General features: G+C 35.8%; 1 protein-coding gene across 4 annotated transcripts in view; it reads left to right on the forward strand.

Annotated features, from left to right (window-relative positions):
- The window catches only part of NEDD4 (NEDD4 E3 ubiquitin protein ligase), a 58,511-nt gene extending 41,354 nt beyond the window's left edge, over window positions 1-17,157 (forward strand). For 2 of the 4 annotated variants that reach the window (XM_062627827.1, XM_062627808.1), the window contains 18 exons: window positions 1,398-1,463; window positions 2,076-2,195; window positions 2,629-2,835; window positions 3,622-3,699; window positions 3,938-3,992; window positions 4,083-4,141; window positions 5,032-5,097; window positions 7,110-7,339; window positions 7,950-8,071; window positions 8,171-8,241; window positions 9,080-9,175; window positions 10,268-10,341; window positions 10,489-10,549; window positions 11,114-11,173; window positions 11,274-11,381; window positions 12,001-12,097; window positions 15,238-15,310; window positions 15,388-17,157. In XM_062627827.1, coding sequence (XP_062483811.1) covers window positions 1,398-1,463; window positions 2,076-2,195; window positions 2,629-2,835; window positions 3,622-3,699; window positions 3,938-3,992; window positions 4,083-4,141; window positions 5,032-5,097; window positions 7,110-7,339; window positions 7,950-8,071; window positions 8,171-8,241; window positions 9,080-9,175; window positions 10,268-10,341; window positions 10,489-10,549; window positions 11,114-11,173; window positions 11,274-11,381; window positions 12,001-12,097; window positions 15,238-15,310; window positions 15,388-15,490 — 1,746 coding nt within the window. In that variant the 3' untranslated portion in view covers window positions 15,491-17,157. Of the gene's footprint in view, window positions 1-1,397; window positions 1,464-2,075; window positions 2,196-2,628; window positions 2,836-3,621; window positions 3,700-3,937; window positions 3,993-4,082; window positions 4,142-5,031; window positions 5,098-7,109; window positions 7,340-7,949; window positions 8,072-8,170; window positions 8,242-9,079; window positions 9,176-10,267; window positions 10,342-10,488; window positions 10,550-11,113; window positions 11,174-11,273; window positions 11,382-12,000; window positions 12,098-15,237; window positions 15,311-15,387 lie in introns of those variants that run through there. The other 2 variants (XM_062627817.1, XR_009966487.1) reach the window with 2 other exon arrangements.
- Window positions 17,158-17,344: the final 187 nt, after the last annotated feature.

The following is a 17,344-nucleotide window of genomic DNA, read 5'->3' on the forward strand; positions in this document are numbered from 1 at the left end:
GCAGAAAGGTTTATGATTGGTCTGAGTAAAACTGGTACCTCCGTAGCAGTGAAAATGGGACCTTGCTCATGCAGTTCCACAGCCGTGTGCCAGTCAGGAAACTTGTGTGATCTCTCAGTGAGTCTGTTCAGCTTGCCAGCCCAGCAGAAAACTATTCTCTTTTTTTCCTCCCAGCTCTGTTTTTATTTGCAGTTAGCAAGCTGAAACAGCATGCTGTTTTGTCTGATAAATAAGATGGTGGCAAAGGGGAAGCAGCAGGAGTACATAGCCAGGAGTGAGGCATGTCTTTTTGGTGGTAGCAAGCAATTAAATATGCTCAGCTGTCTTGTGAAACCCGAGCTCCGCAAACAGCCTGGTAACCTGATACGTGACTTGAGAAATCCACTGTCCATTCAGGAAAGCCTATAGAGGTGACCCAGACCATCCAGTCTGTAAGGTTGTGGTATTTAAATAAAATCATTAGCTTTTGTGATGCTGAGAATGCCATTTCAAATGGAAATTTGGAGTTGACTGGTTTTCTAAGTTGGTACAAAAGCATCATTAGTGTTGCTAGAAACAGCAAAGTGAAAGTAGCAAGACTTTACTGGATCTCTGCTATTCAGAATCCTGTGGATAACAAGAAAACTGTTATTTCAGCTTGCTTGGGTGGCCTAAGCGAAGGAAGAGGCAGATGTTCAAATTATTTGCACGAGCCAGCTAGAATGACAATCTTGCTTCTTTTTACCTTCATCACCCCAAAGAAAAAGCTAAAAAAACTTAATTATACTTTTTTCTTTTAAATATTCTTAAAAGAGTACATGGAGAGGTAACAGTCCTTCAAATCATCTGGGAAGTTCTGGAGCAAGATGAAATACCGTTGCTTAATTGTAGCAGATGAAATCTAAATATGATTCTAGGCTGAAAGGTGGATGCTTACAGAAAGTCCAGGGATTAAGTTACTCTTCTGAAACTGAATGTCTCAGACTCTCAAATCGTGTCATTATTGACTTAATCTAATCTCTGAAAAGTTACATTAGCCCTGATCAATCACAGGCTTTAGTGTACTGTGACAGGGTAATGTAGTATGTTCTATACTGTAAATTCAATTTAATGCAACTGCTTATAATTAACTCCAGTATTTTACATGTGAAAACATCTGTTGTTAGGGTTTTCAGAACTTTCACAAGCCTCTATTTTCTGTTTAAAGGTTATAATAGAGTGTGGAACTTAGTATTTGTAGGAGTATGAAAACAGGAGTTTCCAAAATACTAGATTTGATTGATGTTTCAGAACAAGTAAGACACTTTGTTCAAGATGAAAACTGTAATATTTAAAGTGTGATAACCATTGTTGACCGTTTGCTGCCATCCTTAAAGTTGCAATAATAACTAATGTGTCATTCCTCTTTACTACTTCAGAACCATTCCAGCAGAAGAGGGAGTCTGCAAACATACAGAGTTGAAGAGCAGCCTGCACATCCAGTGGTATGTCATTTTCCCCAGAGAAACACAGGCTTGGGTAGCAGAGAAGCTGGAGGAGTTTTTAATTTAAAACTGTTTCTTATGTGCTGATATTTTAAATGAGATTTGGCCTTTGCTTCTGGCAGCTGTCCTAACAAAATTGCAGTTATGAGTCTAGCAAGATTGGAGTTCGGTTATAAAGCTTTCATGTTCCAACTTTGTGATTTTAATTTATCATTAGCTTAATGCATGCAGAAGGAAGTAGTCTTCCCACGACGACAGTAGTTTTATTTTGCAAATTGTTTGCTTTGTAATTAAAAGCTGTACCACCATTCTTACATTATGTTTTCATGGTGATGCTGCAAACTAAGCCGAAGTATTAGGGGATCAGTTTATACCTAAACCAAGTATACATATGATTCCTTTTAGATGAGGAGCTTGAATATAAAAAACCCTGTTACTTCATACTGTTCAGTAAGGACTTAAAAACTGCTTTTCTATTTTATTTAGTTTGTGAAAATCATGAACCTTCTGAGTTACGGTCTTGTTTTGTTGTTTTAATTGGGTAGAGGAAAGCCTTTTTGGTCAATTTCATAGTTTTCTTAATGTTTTTCTTCTGTTATCGTTAATATTTAGTTACTGCCTACTTCATCTGGATTACCCCCAGGCTGGGAAGAACGACAAGATGAAAAAGGGAGGTCATATTATATAGATCACAATTCTAGAACCACTACCTGGGTAAAACCAGTTGTACAGGTACTGTCTGTCTTCTGATTTATTAATATTTGTAATCATTCAACCATTTAAGCATTTCACATAATAGAAGTAAAGTTTAGAGAAGTCTTTGAAATGAAAAAAGGCATAAAACTGGTAATGCACTACATAAAATATGTGAGAGAATGCAACAAGAGTTAGGAACAGTAATATTTATGGCAAGTCACTCTATTATCAATGTACATGAAAGCCTTCTGGAGGGTGATAGCTGATGAGAAACCGTAAAGACTTTTTTTAACCTTTGAACCATATGCAGTGATTGCTAGTCAATGTTGTTGAAATTAGACTGAAATCTGTATAGTGTCTGGCACTTGCTTTACAAAGCTTCTTTCATGAGTCAAAACACAGGTTAATAGAAAAAATACGTTGTTCTACAAGGCTTTGATTTGATACTTTTTTTTATCATTTACCATAGACTGCTGTGGAAACAGGTCAGTTGTCAGCTACACAAAGCATTTCTATGGGAAGACAATCACAAGCAACATCAAGTGATTCATCACAACAGTCTTCCCAGCAGCAGCCTGAAATGGAGCAAGGATTTCTCCCTAAAGGCTGGGAAGTTCGACATGCACCTAATGGGAGACCATTCTTTATTGACCACAATACCAAAACTACAACATGGGTAATGGAAAACTGCTCTTGTGGACTGAAATTACAGTTCAAGCCAAAGCTTTGCTGCTTTCAGCAAGCTTCTGTAGATTTCTTTAGTGCCAAGATAGCTGTGTCACGTCCCTTGAGGAACATATGTAAAATAAAAATGCAAAGTCATTTACATTATCTGTCATGAGTAGAACATGATGAATTTTACAAACTGTATGGGTACTTGAAAGTTTAGGTTGGAAGGAAGAAAATACTGATGCGTGTAGGAATTTGTTTTGCAGACATAAAGCATCTCCTACATGACACTTCTGTCATAACTATGAAATTATGATAGCTTATATGTCCTGTTAACAGAAATCAGTTTTGTGAACTTACCTTCTACAGGAAATTCATTACCTTGAATTTGTCACATGGTTCAGTGCACAGTGCAGATTCCTGTGAAAAGCAGGCTAGGTGTAGCTACAATATGGATGAGGGAGTTGTATAGCTACAGTTCCACAGAGTGGCACTGCACGCCACTAGGGAGTGTTTATGGACTTCAGCATTTACAGAGTAGGTCTGTATTACTGTCAGTGAATGAGAAACAGAGAAATGCATTAAATTGATTCAAAATGAATATTAATTTCTTCAGGATTATGGAAAGACCAAAGTTTACACAAACACCTTCTCCCTATGTAGCTGTATAGAATATGCAACAACTATCCAGATGGTACTTGGCATATTCTTTACCCAATCAGTAATAAAGATGAAAGTATTAAAAGCAAAACTACAGAAGGATTGTAACATGCTGCTTGTTTTGTTTTCAAAGGAAGATCCAAGGCTGAAAATTTCTGCTCATCCGAGGAGAAAGACTTCCCTAGATCCAGTAGACCTGGGTCCATTACCAGTGAGTAAACAGTTTTAACCTTTTTTTGCAGATACAACAATTTAACTACTTCAGTTAGCCCTATAGAAACTTGCACATGAGAAAATGCAGCCTGCTTTTTTATACCAGAAATACTGTATTTTAAACTCCAGTGCTGAGGGTAGATGGAAAGGAGGAATGCCTCCAACTGCAGATCATGCTGAGTTGTATGAAAACTATACAGCCCGAAATTTGTAATAAAAGTGTGTCCTTCTTACAGCCAGGGTGGGAAGAAAGAACTCACACAGATGGAAGAATATTCTTCATAAACCACAGTACGTATAATGTAGTGTTCTCCACCCACTCATCATCGTAAATCTGAACATTAGCTAAATTAGTGGAACTAATTCAGAAATGTCTTGCAGATACAAAGAAAACACAGTGGGAGGATCCCCGACTGCAGAATGTGGCAATAACTGGACCAGTAAGCTTTTGTTATGTAGCTTTATGTATTTTTCAGGAATATTGTTAATAGAATTCAAACAAACTCGTCGTTTATCAGATATTCAGTCTAGAAGATGAAACTTCCAGGGTGTTTAAGCAAGGCATTTTCATTTCTTGATTTCAGGACTGTTTAGAAAGCTTTTGGTGGAAATGTTTTTTAAAATGCCAGAAAGAAAAATCAGTTCCCACAGTAGCTGGAAAGTTTGGGGGTTTGAAGCAGACAAATATTATTTTTTATCCACAGTGTCCAAAAAAAAAAAAAAAGTCTTTAAAAGGAATTAAATTAATTTCCAACTGAAAAATAATTATCTAGCTTTGACACTTAATCCGAAGTGCAAAATTACCAGGACTAATTGCAAAGACGGTGCACATTATAATTATAGATGGGTTTTAGTGTTCAGCTGATATCTGTGTTTATTAATAGCCTGCATATGTAAACAACCTTCTCTGTCCATGGAAAATAGAGGTGATTGTAGCCAGGTCTGTCATGGTACAGCAGGGAAGGACTATGCGTTATGTAAGTCACCAAAAGCATTTTGGTCACTTTGATCTGGGTCAGTCAGTGATCTGATTCACATCAGCTAATAGTAAAGTACAGGATAAATCCTATGGAACAGTAAAGTATAGGATAAATCCTATCAGAACAAATGATCTGAACAGAGAAGTACTTTTCGTTCCAGATGTTTTGAACTGTCTGTATTTATAAACTGAAAGTCTCCATTTATGCTTAGTAAAAAATATATTCCTGTTTTCTCAGAATTTAAATGCATTTGTCTGTTTTTCATAAATATAGACTAGTTTCTGTTACATGAATTGGTAGAATATTTCAAGCACGTTTTTTTCTTTGTTTTTCTTTTCTTCTCCCCAAAGGCTGTGCCTTACTCCAGGGACTATAAGCGGAAGTATGAGTTCTTCAGAAAGAAATTGAAGAAACAGGTTAGTAATCAGTAGGAATCCAGTAGAAGATTAAGAAACTTACAGCCCCAAACAAAGGAAAGCTTAGGTTACAGTGAAAAGAAATTGAATTTTGTAACCTGCTTATGGCTGTTAAGTTTACTGTCAGATCGCAAATACAGTTGTGAAGCAGTGACTTGGTAATGATTAGAGTTTAATCTAACAGCAGAATTGGTGACTTTATGCAGTGTTGAGACTGAGTAATCTAATTGAGAAAGTAGAAATTCTAAAAGGTTAAAATAACTCGTGAACTTGGAAGTAGGCTGGCAACAGAAAAGTTTGGAAATCACTGATCTAGCATACTAGTTTTTGGAACTCAGCATATGGAAATACAAGTTCTCAGAATAGATTTTAGACTGTCCAGATTGGAATTGGTACTGTCATCTTGATCAGGCTAGGTGATTGCAGTAAATTCTTATAGCTTTAAAATCTTAAGTTTATGAATCTCATTTGCAAGTTCTAGTTTGAAGTGGCAGTGCCAGATATATTTATAACACATAGCACAAAAGACTCTAAATAGCATCTGGATATTAGGATAACAATGAGTCTCTGCAGAACTGCAGTCAAATTTGGTATCCTTGAGAGATATTTTACATATATAAATACAGCCTTTGAGTTCAGACCCCTAGTTTACCTTTATCTACCAAGTCTGTCTCTATCCTGTCTCTGTGTTTTGAACTGACATGTAAATTGCATGCAATTATATATGCACCTCACTTTTTGAGTTCCGAGTCAAACAAGCCTGGCATTCATTCAAATGTCATTATCCTAATCTGAGAAGTGATAGACAGCTTAGCCACACAAAGTAATTGTACTCATTAAAGAACTAAATACATGTCTAGATTTTAAAGCATAGGTTACTATTGCCTTTTAAACATTCACAAATACCTAAATGACAATTTAGGGTTAGGGATTGATTTATATTGAGATTAAATTATTGAATACTATTTTAATCAGCAAAGTTTGGTTTCAGGAATTGATTTTATTATTGCTTAAGCTTTTTTTGTTTTAATCCTAAAAATTTCATTTGCAACTAAAGGCAGGAGTTTTTAACTTTTTTTTTTAATTTAGAGGTGTTTACTGCTTTCTGAAATGGTGAAAAAGACCTATAGATTTCAACCACCATCTAAATAGGGAGATGGTAGTGTAAAGTATTTTGTAATGTGGAAAATGGCAAATAATGTGCTCCCCCACCCCAAGCAATTATTTTTTGCTTATAGTTTGGATCAAGCTGCTGTTGGATATAAATAGGCATTACATTTAATTGCAGCATTCTAGGTGGGGTTTTTTGTAATTTAAGCTAGACTATTTAAGGAGTATAAGAAAATAAAAAGGAAACATATCCAAACATGTGCTCTTCCGAGTGATTTATGAAATACTTCTGCATTCAAAAATTCAGTATTTCTACTTGGTGTGTTCTTTGAAATTTGAAATATATTGAGTTTCATTGCATCATCCTCATCTAGTCATAGAGAAACACGAGATGAAATTTCCTGTCCCCACTTTCACTGAATTTCTCAATTTTGCCTGAAGCAATTGCTGAAATAAACTGGCTGAAAACAATGATTTAATGATTCAACAGAGTTTTAGTCCTGGTTTATTAGGGATTTACTCTGAGTGGGGTTTTTTTTTTGTGTTCTTTTTTGTTTGGTTGTTTTTTTTAAATTGAGCTTAAATTATGATGAATTTTCATTGTAAAAAAAAAAAGATTCCAGGCCTTGGTGCATGCAGAACAACTGAGCATATGCTGTTACTAGTAAGAATTTATTTTAACCCTATTTTCTTGGTATGAAATAGAGTTTAGTATCTGAAACTCTCCATGCAAGTTCTATGTGAATAGAACCTCGTGTCAATCATACTGTCTTATGTTTACAAATCATTTAAGTAAAGGATTTGTGTGTCATTCTTTGTCTATAGAATTTGTGCACTCTGTAAGACTTGAAGATGCTGGATTTTATTATTTTATTCTATCTTTTCATTATTTTTTTTTTTAGAGTGATATTCCAAACAGATTTGAAATGAAAATTCATCGCACAACAATCCTTGAAGATTCCTATAGAAGAATTATAGCTGTAAAGAGAGCAGATTTCCTTAAAGCAAGACTTTGGATTGAATTTGATGGTGAAAAAGGTTTAGACTATGGAGGAGTGGCCAGGGAATGGTTCTTCCTTCTCTCTAAAGAAATGTTTAATCCTTATTATGGATTGTTTGAATATTCAGCAACGTAAGTAATACAGGTCTGGAAGACATGAAAACTAGTTTAGTTAGGGAAAGTAGATCAACTGTATTTCTCATATCTACTTTAAGAATTGAGCTAATCCTCCCCCATCCCCAGCTGTATAGAAGAGTTTAGTTAACAGCAGTATTCTGCATCTAGTTCTTTGTTTGACAGAAGAACAATGCAAAGACAGTACCAGTATTGTTTCAGCAATCTAACATAAGCTGTGTCATCTTTGCAGAGACAGGCATCCGCTTGCAACCATCTACTACTTACAGAGGAAACATTATTTAACAAATAATGTGGAGAATGTTATTCTGACTACTGTAAAAACAATAGCCATTAAATCTTTTTTCTTTGGTAGATTTCTAACTTAGGAAGGTAGTTCATAGTGTTTCAAAACTATTATTTCTGCTGTGCCAATAGAATCTTCTAGTGAATATTGTTTAGTATTAGATTAGCAATTTATTAATCCAAATATGATTAGTTTTCAATGTCATGAAAAGTAATATCTGATTTAACTAGTGATGTCTTTTGGATCTTCAAATCTGGGACAGTTCCAATAGCACAACATTTTGTTTTTCTTTTTCTTCCTTGCTTCCTCCCTCAACTTCAGAGATAACTATACTCTGCAGATCAATCCAAACTCTGGACTTTGCAATGAAGATCATCTCTCTTATTTCAAGTTTATAGGTCGTGTAGCTGGAATGGCTGTTTACCATGGCAAACTTTTGGATGGTTAGTATGTATTTTATTTAATGTGCTATTTAGATTAATATTGTGGGTATTTTGAATTTTAAGTTATGTACTATTAAATTTATTTGTTCTTCTTTAAAGCCTTTTTTATTCGTCCTTTCTACAAGATGATGCTCCAAAAGCCAATAACACTTCATGATATGGAGTCTGTGGTATGTAATTTGCTTTATCATGTATTTTCATAGAATTGTGGAATCATAGAATTAGGTCTGGAAAGGACCTTAAGATCATGTAGTCCAAACCCCCCTGCCATGGGCAGGGACACCTCCCACTAAACCATGTCACCCAACCTGGCCTTGAACACCGCCAGGGATGGAGCATTCACAACTTCCTTGGCAAACCATTCCAGTGCCTCACTACCCTCACAATAAAGAGTTTCCTCCTTATATCCAGTCTGAACTTCCCATTTAAGTTAGGGTTTCATGTTCTTTATTGTATATATGTTTTGAATGACATTGTGAATGAGCGTGATTTGAAGATATTTTAGGCTACATCTTTCGTAAGTCTTAAGTTGTATAGGAATTAAAAATTCCACTGAAAATCAGAGACTTGGACTCTGGTTTAAGTCAGTTAAGCTATATTGAAAAATTTACTCAGAAATTCCTGTGGTGTTTTTTTTAGATATTTTTAAACTCTAAGGTTTTGAAAATGAGCTATAAACATCTTTGGGATCCCTGTCTCAACTTGATTTTAAATTAGTTTGTCTCTTTTGATTATTAACAATAAATGTATTATACTTTCAGAGACTGAAAATACTAATGAGTGATAGTATGTAATATTTTCAGAGGAAATCTTATCACTATTGTGCTACGTGAGAGATTTTTAGTCCTGAGATTGCCATTTGTAGACATTTGTACAATTGCAGAGGCTCTGTAACCAACATGGGGTTAGCCTAGGTAGCAGCATTCACTGGGCTGTAATAGAGCCTTCTGTAGCATCAAAGGTGGCTACTCTATTTTGTATTTATTACCTTGTAATTCTCTCTTTTAGGACAGTGAATATTACAATTCTCTGAGATGGATTCTTGAAAATGATCCAACAGAGCTGGACCTCAGATATGTAGTTGATGAGGAACTTTTTGGTCAGGTTTGTATGTTTACATAATGTAGAACAGACAAAACATGAAAGAAAACCATTTGGCCTATGAATTTAACTGATTTTATCTGTATGGTATTAAAACCCCTTCATTCACAGTCATGTTGGTTTGTTCAATCAGCTGCATCTTTTAGCTGGCACATGTTTAGGCAGTGCTCTTTTAGCCTGGCTGGGATGTGACAAAGGACTTGGAAATAAGCAAAACTTTAAAAAATAACTCATGGGATTCTTTTCTTAAATAGTACTTGAATTGTAGCTGTTGCTGTGAGTGCAACTGAGATTAAGTTATCCATAGTCTCATTACTTGATCTGGAGTAGAGGTTGGGTTTATGTGATTGGCTAGAAAGGATGAGCTCTTTCGGAAATGGTTGGAATCATAATTTTCATTGGGAGCTAATAATAGGGTTTTTTTTTTCTCTAAGAGGCACTAGAGAGCTATGGAATAAACAAATCTGTTGTTAAGTAGAAAGCTGTCCAAGATGAGTCATGTAGAAACATCACAGGTCTTGAATACAGATTCCAAATTAGAGGTGCCAAGTAGATCTAAGTAGGATAATAGCCTTTGTGGTCTTCTGTAACTAAAGTGATCGTAAGTAAGAACGTGAAAATGTACATCTGTAATGAACTGAAAATCAGGTATCTGTCTATTGAGGTTCTAGTAGTACAAATTTCTGTGTAACAGGTATGCATAGTCATTCACCTATTTACTGAGACCATTGCTGAAATTGTTCTGTAAGGGTTTTTCCTTGAAATGCCTTAAAAAAGGCTGGGTCATTGCATATGCAGTTAGCGAAGCCTGCATTACTGAGAACATGTATGCATGGTGATAACAGGTGATCTGTTGTGACACGTCAGAAAGAATTGAGGTTGCCCCCTTGGAGTGTGATATCCCTCAATAATAAATGTATTTTTTAAAGCAGTCAACCAAATTCTGTTTATTTTTGTGACCTTGAAACTGGTTCTATTTCTCATGGTTTTCAAATTCTGCAGTCTTCAGGAGTTAACTAAATCACCTAATATTAGCACTTGAATTGTCTTATGTATTTATCTCATTTTAAGGCCTATTCTGTATATTGCATTTAGACTCATCAACATGAACTGAAAAGTGGTGGGTCAGAAATAGTTGTCACCAACAAGAACAAGAGAGACTACATTCAGTAAGTAGTGGTCACTATGTGCAATGTATCTCACTGAATTGCCCCTCTAGTAACAGGGGCTGTCTTAGTTGTATTAACAAAGAAGGTTGTTGCTTTGTATATAAATTGCTTTTATTTTAAATGTGGGTTATTGTTTTGTTTTTACAGTCTTGTAATTCAGTGGAGATTTGTGAGCAGAGTACAGAAACAAATGTCAGCCTTTAAAGAGGTATAGTTTTAATTACAAAATAAATTCTAAGAATTTCTTCTGTTTAATTTTAAGACAAACTTTTTTGGACATCCTGAAGACCCACAGATAATGTTGCTAAAAGTAGAACAAAAGTCAGTAATACTGTTTGTAGTCAGCTTTGAATTATTTCACACTTGAAAATCTTTTTGGTGCATTTTTATTGAGGTGTTTAATTCATATTGAAAAATTTGCTTATTTCTCAATCCTGGCTAACACCTTTAGCTGTAGTGCAAACTGTGTAATGAATTCTGCAGAGAAGAAAATTAATTCTGTTAGTTTGGTTTAAACTATCTGCTTGATCCTTACTTGCTTACATGATATTACATATATGTTATTCAGACTTACATGGTATTCACAATAAAGATGTGAGATAAGTCAGAATTAAAGTAGCGTGACCCAACTAGGGACTGCTGGTGTCCAAAATCTGTGTTTGCTGTATTGCTTTGGCTGTGTTTACTAAAGCATCTAAAGATCATTTTAACTGAACAAAAAATGCTTAAATAATGTTGACTTGATTTTTAAGAACTTCCCTCATCTCTTTAGGGCTTTTTTGAATTAATACCACAGGATCTGATTAAAATCTTTGATGAAAATGAGCTAGAGGTAAGTGTATCACGGAAAAGAAAACAAATTATGTTCAAACTTAATGTTACTGACTTCAACTTTGGTGGTGTTTGTTTTTGTTTTTTATCTATCTGTGTAGTTATTAATGTGTGGACTGGGAGATGTGGATGTGGCTGATTGGAAACTACATACAAAATACAAAAATGGCTACAACATAAACCATCAAGTAATACAATGGTTCTGGAAGGTATCATGAAGTTCTTATTTTCTTTTATTTTTATTAACTTAAAACCTGATCAAAAGCTGCTGCCTTTCAACTATTGTAGCTTATCGTGTGATTCATGAATAGGTAGGTAAATATTTGACCATTAAAACTCCTGAGAAAGTAAGAAAACTAGAGATGAGATGCATGCTAAGAATGTAAATACGCTACTGATGCTTACTTTAAAAAAAAAAATAAAAGAAATAATCCATGTCTGATGGGGGGTTAAAAATATTTCTGTGTAGGTCTTTCTGGCATGGTTACGCTGAAGAGGTGTTAAACTCTTCTGTTTAATAAATTACCGGAATTTGGCTGCTAGTTCATAACATCAGGGAACTTCAAAGCAAGTAGGGGCCAAATCTTCAAGGGAAGTATTTTAACAGCCTGCTAAGCTAGTAACTGTATTCTTGTTACAGTGCCATTAAAAAATTGTTGACTTCATAGCTTTTAGTAATAGGCAGAGAGGTGATCTATGTGTGTCACTAAAAAAATGCGTCTATATAAAGGATAATGATTTAGAAATAGAACCTGTGTTGCGTAACTCTGCTAGCTTTAAAGCTTAATTTAAAAATAAATCTTTAATTCTAACTGTTATCATACATAGGCAGTCTTAATGATGGACTCTGAAAAGAGAATAAGATTACTTCAGTTTGTTACTGGCACATCACGCGTACCTATGAATGGGTTTGCTGAACTGTATGGTGAGTACTTAGATTATGTTCACAATTAAGTACCAGAGAACCTGATATTGACGTTGTCATGATGTTTGATTTCAAAGACAGGCACATTATTTTTCAAATTTTGCTTTAAAAATGGCTTATATACTGACAGAAGAAGCAAAGTTGGAGTGACAGAGATCACACATTTCCCATGTTCTGTAAATAGTAACGGTTTTGAAAGGTTTTAAATGCATAGGACTCGAAGGAATGTGGATTCTTAAAGTCATAAAGAGGTGCAAAAATCTTTATTAAACATGTGATTGAAGTTGAAGAAAATTCTCAGTTATCTAGGTTCAGATTACAAAGACATGCTGGCATCAATAGTTAACTTGAGATTCTCCTGAGTTCCTCAACTACTTCTATCTGCTCACAAGCTACAGTTGTACAAATACAGTTGTCTGTAAGGATAGACTGTAGAGAGGACCACTGAAGTAACAGAAGTTAAATGTAATGCCAAAAGAAAAGTAGTGAAACAATGCAGAGTCTGAAACAAGCACATGGCAGTGAGGAGCAGACTTCAATACCAAAGTCAGAAAACCCACTGTGGAAAGACCGCAGGCAAGCAGATGTAACAGCCCACAAAGGGTAGGGGTGTTTTGCTTATGGGAAGTCTTTTCAGCTGCGATCAACTATTATGTTTTCTGCTAGACTGCTTTATGAAGCCTAAAAGTGCTTGAGATCCTATGCAAATAGCTGAATAGCCTAACTTGCATATTTGAATAAACATTTCCTTCTGTGTAAACAAGACAGTAATTTGTCTGTAAACTACTAGAACTGTGAACAACTACCACCCACCATGTATCCCCATTTCTCCTTCTCTGTTTTCATCATAAATACTCAGTTTATGTTTTCCATTCTGTTGGTGAGTTGAGAGTTGCAATGGAAAGGACAGTGCCCTTGGCAGACTTGAGCCATGTGTCTGCTGTTGCACCTGAACCATGGTACTGTTGGTGTTACAGCACATGGCTCATCACTGTGGAACCCAATGGGAATTCTGCTGCCTCTTTTTATTTGTCTAAAAACACTTCCAGAGATATAACTAAGGAATGACACAGGGGAAAAACTGTTGAAGCTCTTAGCTCCTGTCTGCCCAGGGATTAGTATATCCTTCTAATGAAATCCCAGTTCCTGTAGTTGTGCTCACTCGTTAATGACAAATTCAGTTAGCTGTTGTCTTGCACAGTGCTTTGTTTCTTTGTCTTACAGTTACTTTCGCTTTGTGTGGCCAGCATGCCACCCTGACTAAACCCCAGTAATGATCACAATCAATCACATTTCCAGTACCTGCTTGTATTTGAGGAACTGTAGTTGGTTCTTCACTGCTTCGTGTTCGTACGTGGCTTTTTGCTGCAGCCAGGCTGCGCCTGCGGTTGTTCTCTCTCCACCTTCGGGCTGCGGCCCTAGAGCTGACTTTCTAGCCGGATAGCCCCCTCTTGTGGCGCAGAGAAGCATTTCTGCTGATAAAAGGAATACTGCTGATCCAGAAGCAAATCCGCCGAAGTTTTGAGGACTAGGACACTGAACAGATGTGGCTTTCTTATTTCTTGTCTTCCTCCCAGTCTGCTTTGTCAGCCTCTAGTTAATTAGTTGGATAGCTAAAATGCAGAGTTATTACCTATTGCTAGGTAATAAAAGTGAGGTTTATCTTCTTGTCACATGGTAGGATGAACCGTCAGTCATAGAACTGCTTCTCTGCTTCATCCTTATCTCAGGCATTCTCACTAGTTACCTTTTCTAACCAGCCTTCTCTGTTGAAAAAGCATGTAACCCAAAAAAGAAAGTAAAGAAGAGGAGCTGGAAGTGTTCCCACAACTGCTGACATATCTAGTTCATTCACTAGACTTGTATGAAGTATAGTTTCTGTGCATTGATTGGTATTTCCTACCTTTTAATGTATGTTAGTAGTTGTGGAAGGGTTTTCTCCTCCTCTTGTTTTATTTTCATGTTTGGGATGAATTGTCTTGGGGCTTTTATTGTTTGGGGTTTTTTTTTGCTGTATATAAGTTGGCTAGCATCTTCCAAATCCACTTCTAAAATGTGCATTATTACATGTTCTAATTTAATTATGAATACGTTTACATTTTTTTCCATGTCTTCATAGAACAAATGAAATCTTATTGACAATTATAACGTGTAGTTGGAAAAAAACTCTAACATCCAACCAAACAAATTTTGGAGGAGTCATAAAAAACAGGGAAAGTGTTTGCCTGCACTGTAAAATCACATTAATTTCATAGGTCTAAAAGTACTCTACATACCATTTATACCTCAGCTGCATTCATAGATCAGCTTGTTCTCATTACTGCTGCTCATCTCAGTCTGAAACATGTTTTACATCTTCCATTTCAGAAGTAAAAGGCTACTCATACTTGGGTAGCCATCTACCTTGGAGTACAGTTCTCTTAACTGTATTGATGGTCTCCTTGTAGAAATGTCAGAAAACATCTACCCTCAGGGATCATCTCCTGTTCTCCGACAAGATAGTGGTTTATTTGTCTTTTGGGTTTGTTTTTTTTTAGTTAAGCTGCACAGTCTCCTCCAGACATAGGTAAATGCTTTCAGCATTTCCTATTTCAGGAAATAGTTACAAAATGCCCTTGGCATCCACTTGGTGAGAGCTAAGAGGTTCAAGAAACTTTCAGATACGCCATTCTGTAAGAGTTGTGGAAGGCATGGGCATAGGTGGGGCTGCACATGCTAGCCAAGAAACTTCTCTCAGGTGCATGAGTACATCCTGAAGTACACGTGTGGTCGCTGTGTTTCAAAAAGTTCTTAGTTACTCTACTCTGTTGTTGTGAAGGTGGGCATTGAATACTTTCTGCCAGGTTCTGTAACTTGGCACACTGTGATTTAACATGTCTAAATTTTCACTTGCAAAATGTATACATTATAAAACTGTCTTCTATGCAAAATTTTCAATGCCAGCTACTATGCATATACATCTAGGTCTTAAATGTCTGAGCTTAAAGGGTAGAAGTCTCTTGAAATTAAGATATAGCAAAAAATAATTCTGACTAACATCAGAATTTCATTACGGAAACCCCCAAACATTTCATAACTTGCATTTCTGATTACAAAAGAATCTCATAATGGGGTGAAAAATGATGTCTTCTTTTCTGCAGGTTCAAATGGACCACAGTTGTTTACAGTTGAACAGTGGGGCACCCCTGAAAAACTGCCAAGAGCTCATACCTGGTGAGTATTTAATTTAGGTAGATTATGACCTTTTGTAAGAGTGATGAAATACTTAAGAGTTTTCATCTGTTTTTCAGCTTTAATCGCTTGGATTTGCCTCCATATGACTCGTTTGAAGATTTACGGGATAAACTTCTTCTGGCAATTGAAAATACTCAGGGTTTTGATGGGGTTGATTAAGACACAGACATAAATTGTATTGGTCCAGTGCTGCAATTTAATTTTAAGGGTTTACAGACAAATTTGAGTTCTCCAGGGACTACCATTGTATTTAGTCACATGGCTATTGAATCTTCATAGTATTACTTGTAAGTATGCAAAATTCACTAACTTTTGAAAATGTATTTTGCCATTTCCACGGTTTTGTGTACCTTGCTAATGACTACAGTATACGCGTTGGATGGGCCAGTGCCAAGTAAGTCAACACCTAAAATGTTTTTAAGCAGTTGCCTCTTCTACAGTATTTGACAGACTGTCCGGCAGTAAACTACTGAAGTAAAACTGTGAAGAAGTCTTTGCGGAGGGTGTAAATTTGAATTGCTGCTTTAAGAGGAACAACTGAAATTGTTAAACTGTTTTAAAAACCAAACCAACAAAAAACCAAACCCAACAAACTTCATGTAATGCAATATCATAATCTGTGCTGCTTCAAGCTGTTTGCTACCCATCTGTCCAAAGCCTATTAGTAAAAGGAAAGCATTTGTTTGCATTATCAGCCATCAGTTTGCAGAGCATTGACTTGCTGACACATTGTATTTGTTAGAGTTCTATTTCTAACTTGCTTTTGTTAAAACAGTGTAACAAATCCAGGATTTTTATATGAAACAGACAAGCAGCATAATTGTGTTGTAATGAGTGATCATATACTATATTTGAATTTGTATACTGTCATTGGTTTATTGTGTTCATCACTTTTGATAAATTTGTAGTTCAGTGATGGATAATATTTTCAATTCAGCCTTTTGCAACAAAGTAATCTTAAAGTGAAATTTGTATGGATATCACTCAGTATTAGTTAGTGATAGAGGCCTTTATTATCCATTCTTGCAGTATTGCACTACATAACAATAAAGAACATGTTTACAGGGGTTTCTGGGCCAAATTCAGCAGTCTGATGTGTGCACACTTCTCTGAACTGCATGGAGGTTATGCACATGTGATCAGGTGCAGAATTTGGTTCTGTAATATGTTTACAGGTTGTGCTAGTTTCTACAGCTGCATTTTTATATTTTTTTTCCTCCACTGTTAGTCTAGAAACCAAATTTGGTAATACCGTATAACCAAAGTCATAGCCAACAATGTGCAATTGATTGTAGATCAACTTGTCATAGAAATACTAGGTTGATTTCTTTTGTAAATGTGGATGTTTTTTGTATTAACACTTTTTTTGAGCAAGTGCTGGGTAAAATGATTAGCAAAATTGGTTCTAAAAGAAAAAACAGATTTATATACCTGGCTTGCTCTGATTTTAACATTTTATTACCAATATGATCTGTAGAAATGACAGCACCTAGCTTTGGCCAGGAAATCTGTTTAGTCTTTATAAATATGCAAGAAGGAAGTGTAGCACATCTCTCTATACAGATATGTAAATTATGTAACAAATGTAATGGGTCTTAAGGGATATTTAAAATCCCACTTTGTTTTATTCTTTGTCTAGGTTATTAGGGCTGAGAACATGACATGTAAATAAAGGTAACTTATACAAATTTCCCAAATCTATATCCGGTTTTGTAAAACGTGAATGAAATATCAGTAAATCTGTATAGATTTGAATATAGCAGGTTTTATTGCTTAAAGTATGGAAAAGGATCCTGAGAGCAGTAAATAAAAGTTTATTCTAGTAAGTTGTGATTCAGTTCTTTGAACTGCAGATCGGTAGTCTTGAAATAGCAAGACTTGTTTAGTGCTCCTCGGTAGACCTGCACCAGCACCAGATGGGCCTGAACCAAGAGTTCACACCAAGAAGTGGTGGGTGACAGAGTGCAGATGCTCCCCCCTGTGGGCTTTAAACTAAGTTTGCTGAGGAATGGT

This window comes from Pezoporus occidentalis, unplaced genomic scaffold (assembly GCF_034315485.1).
Source record: "Pezoporus occidentalis ecotype Australia unplaced genomic scaffold, CSIRO_AGI_Poc_V1 ctg11, whole genome shotgun sequence".
NCBI lineage: Eukaryota > Metazoa > Chordata > Aves > Psittaciformes > Psittacidae > Pezoporus > Pezoporus occidentalis.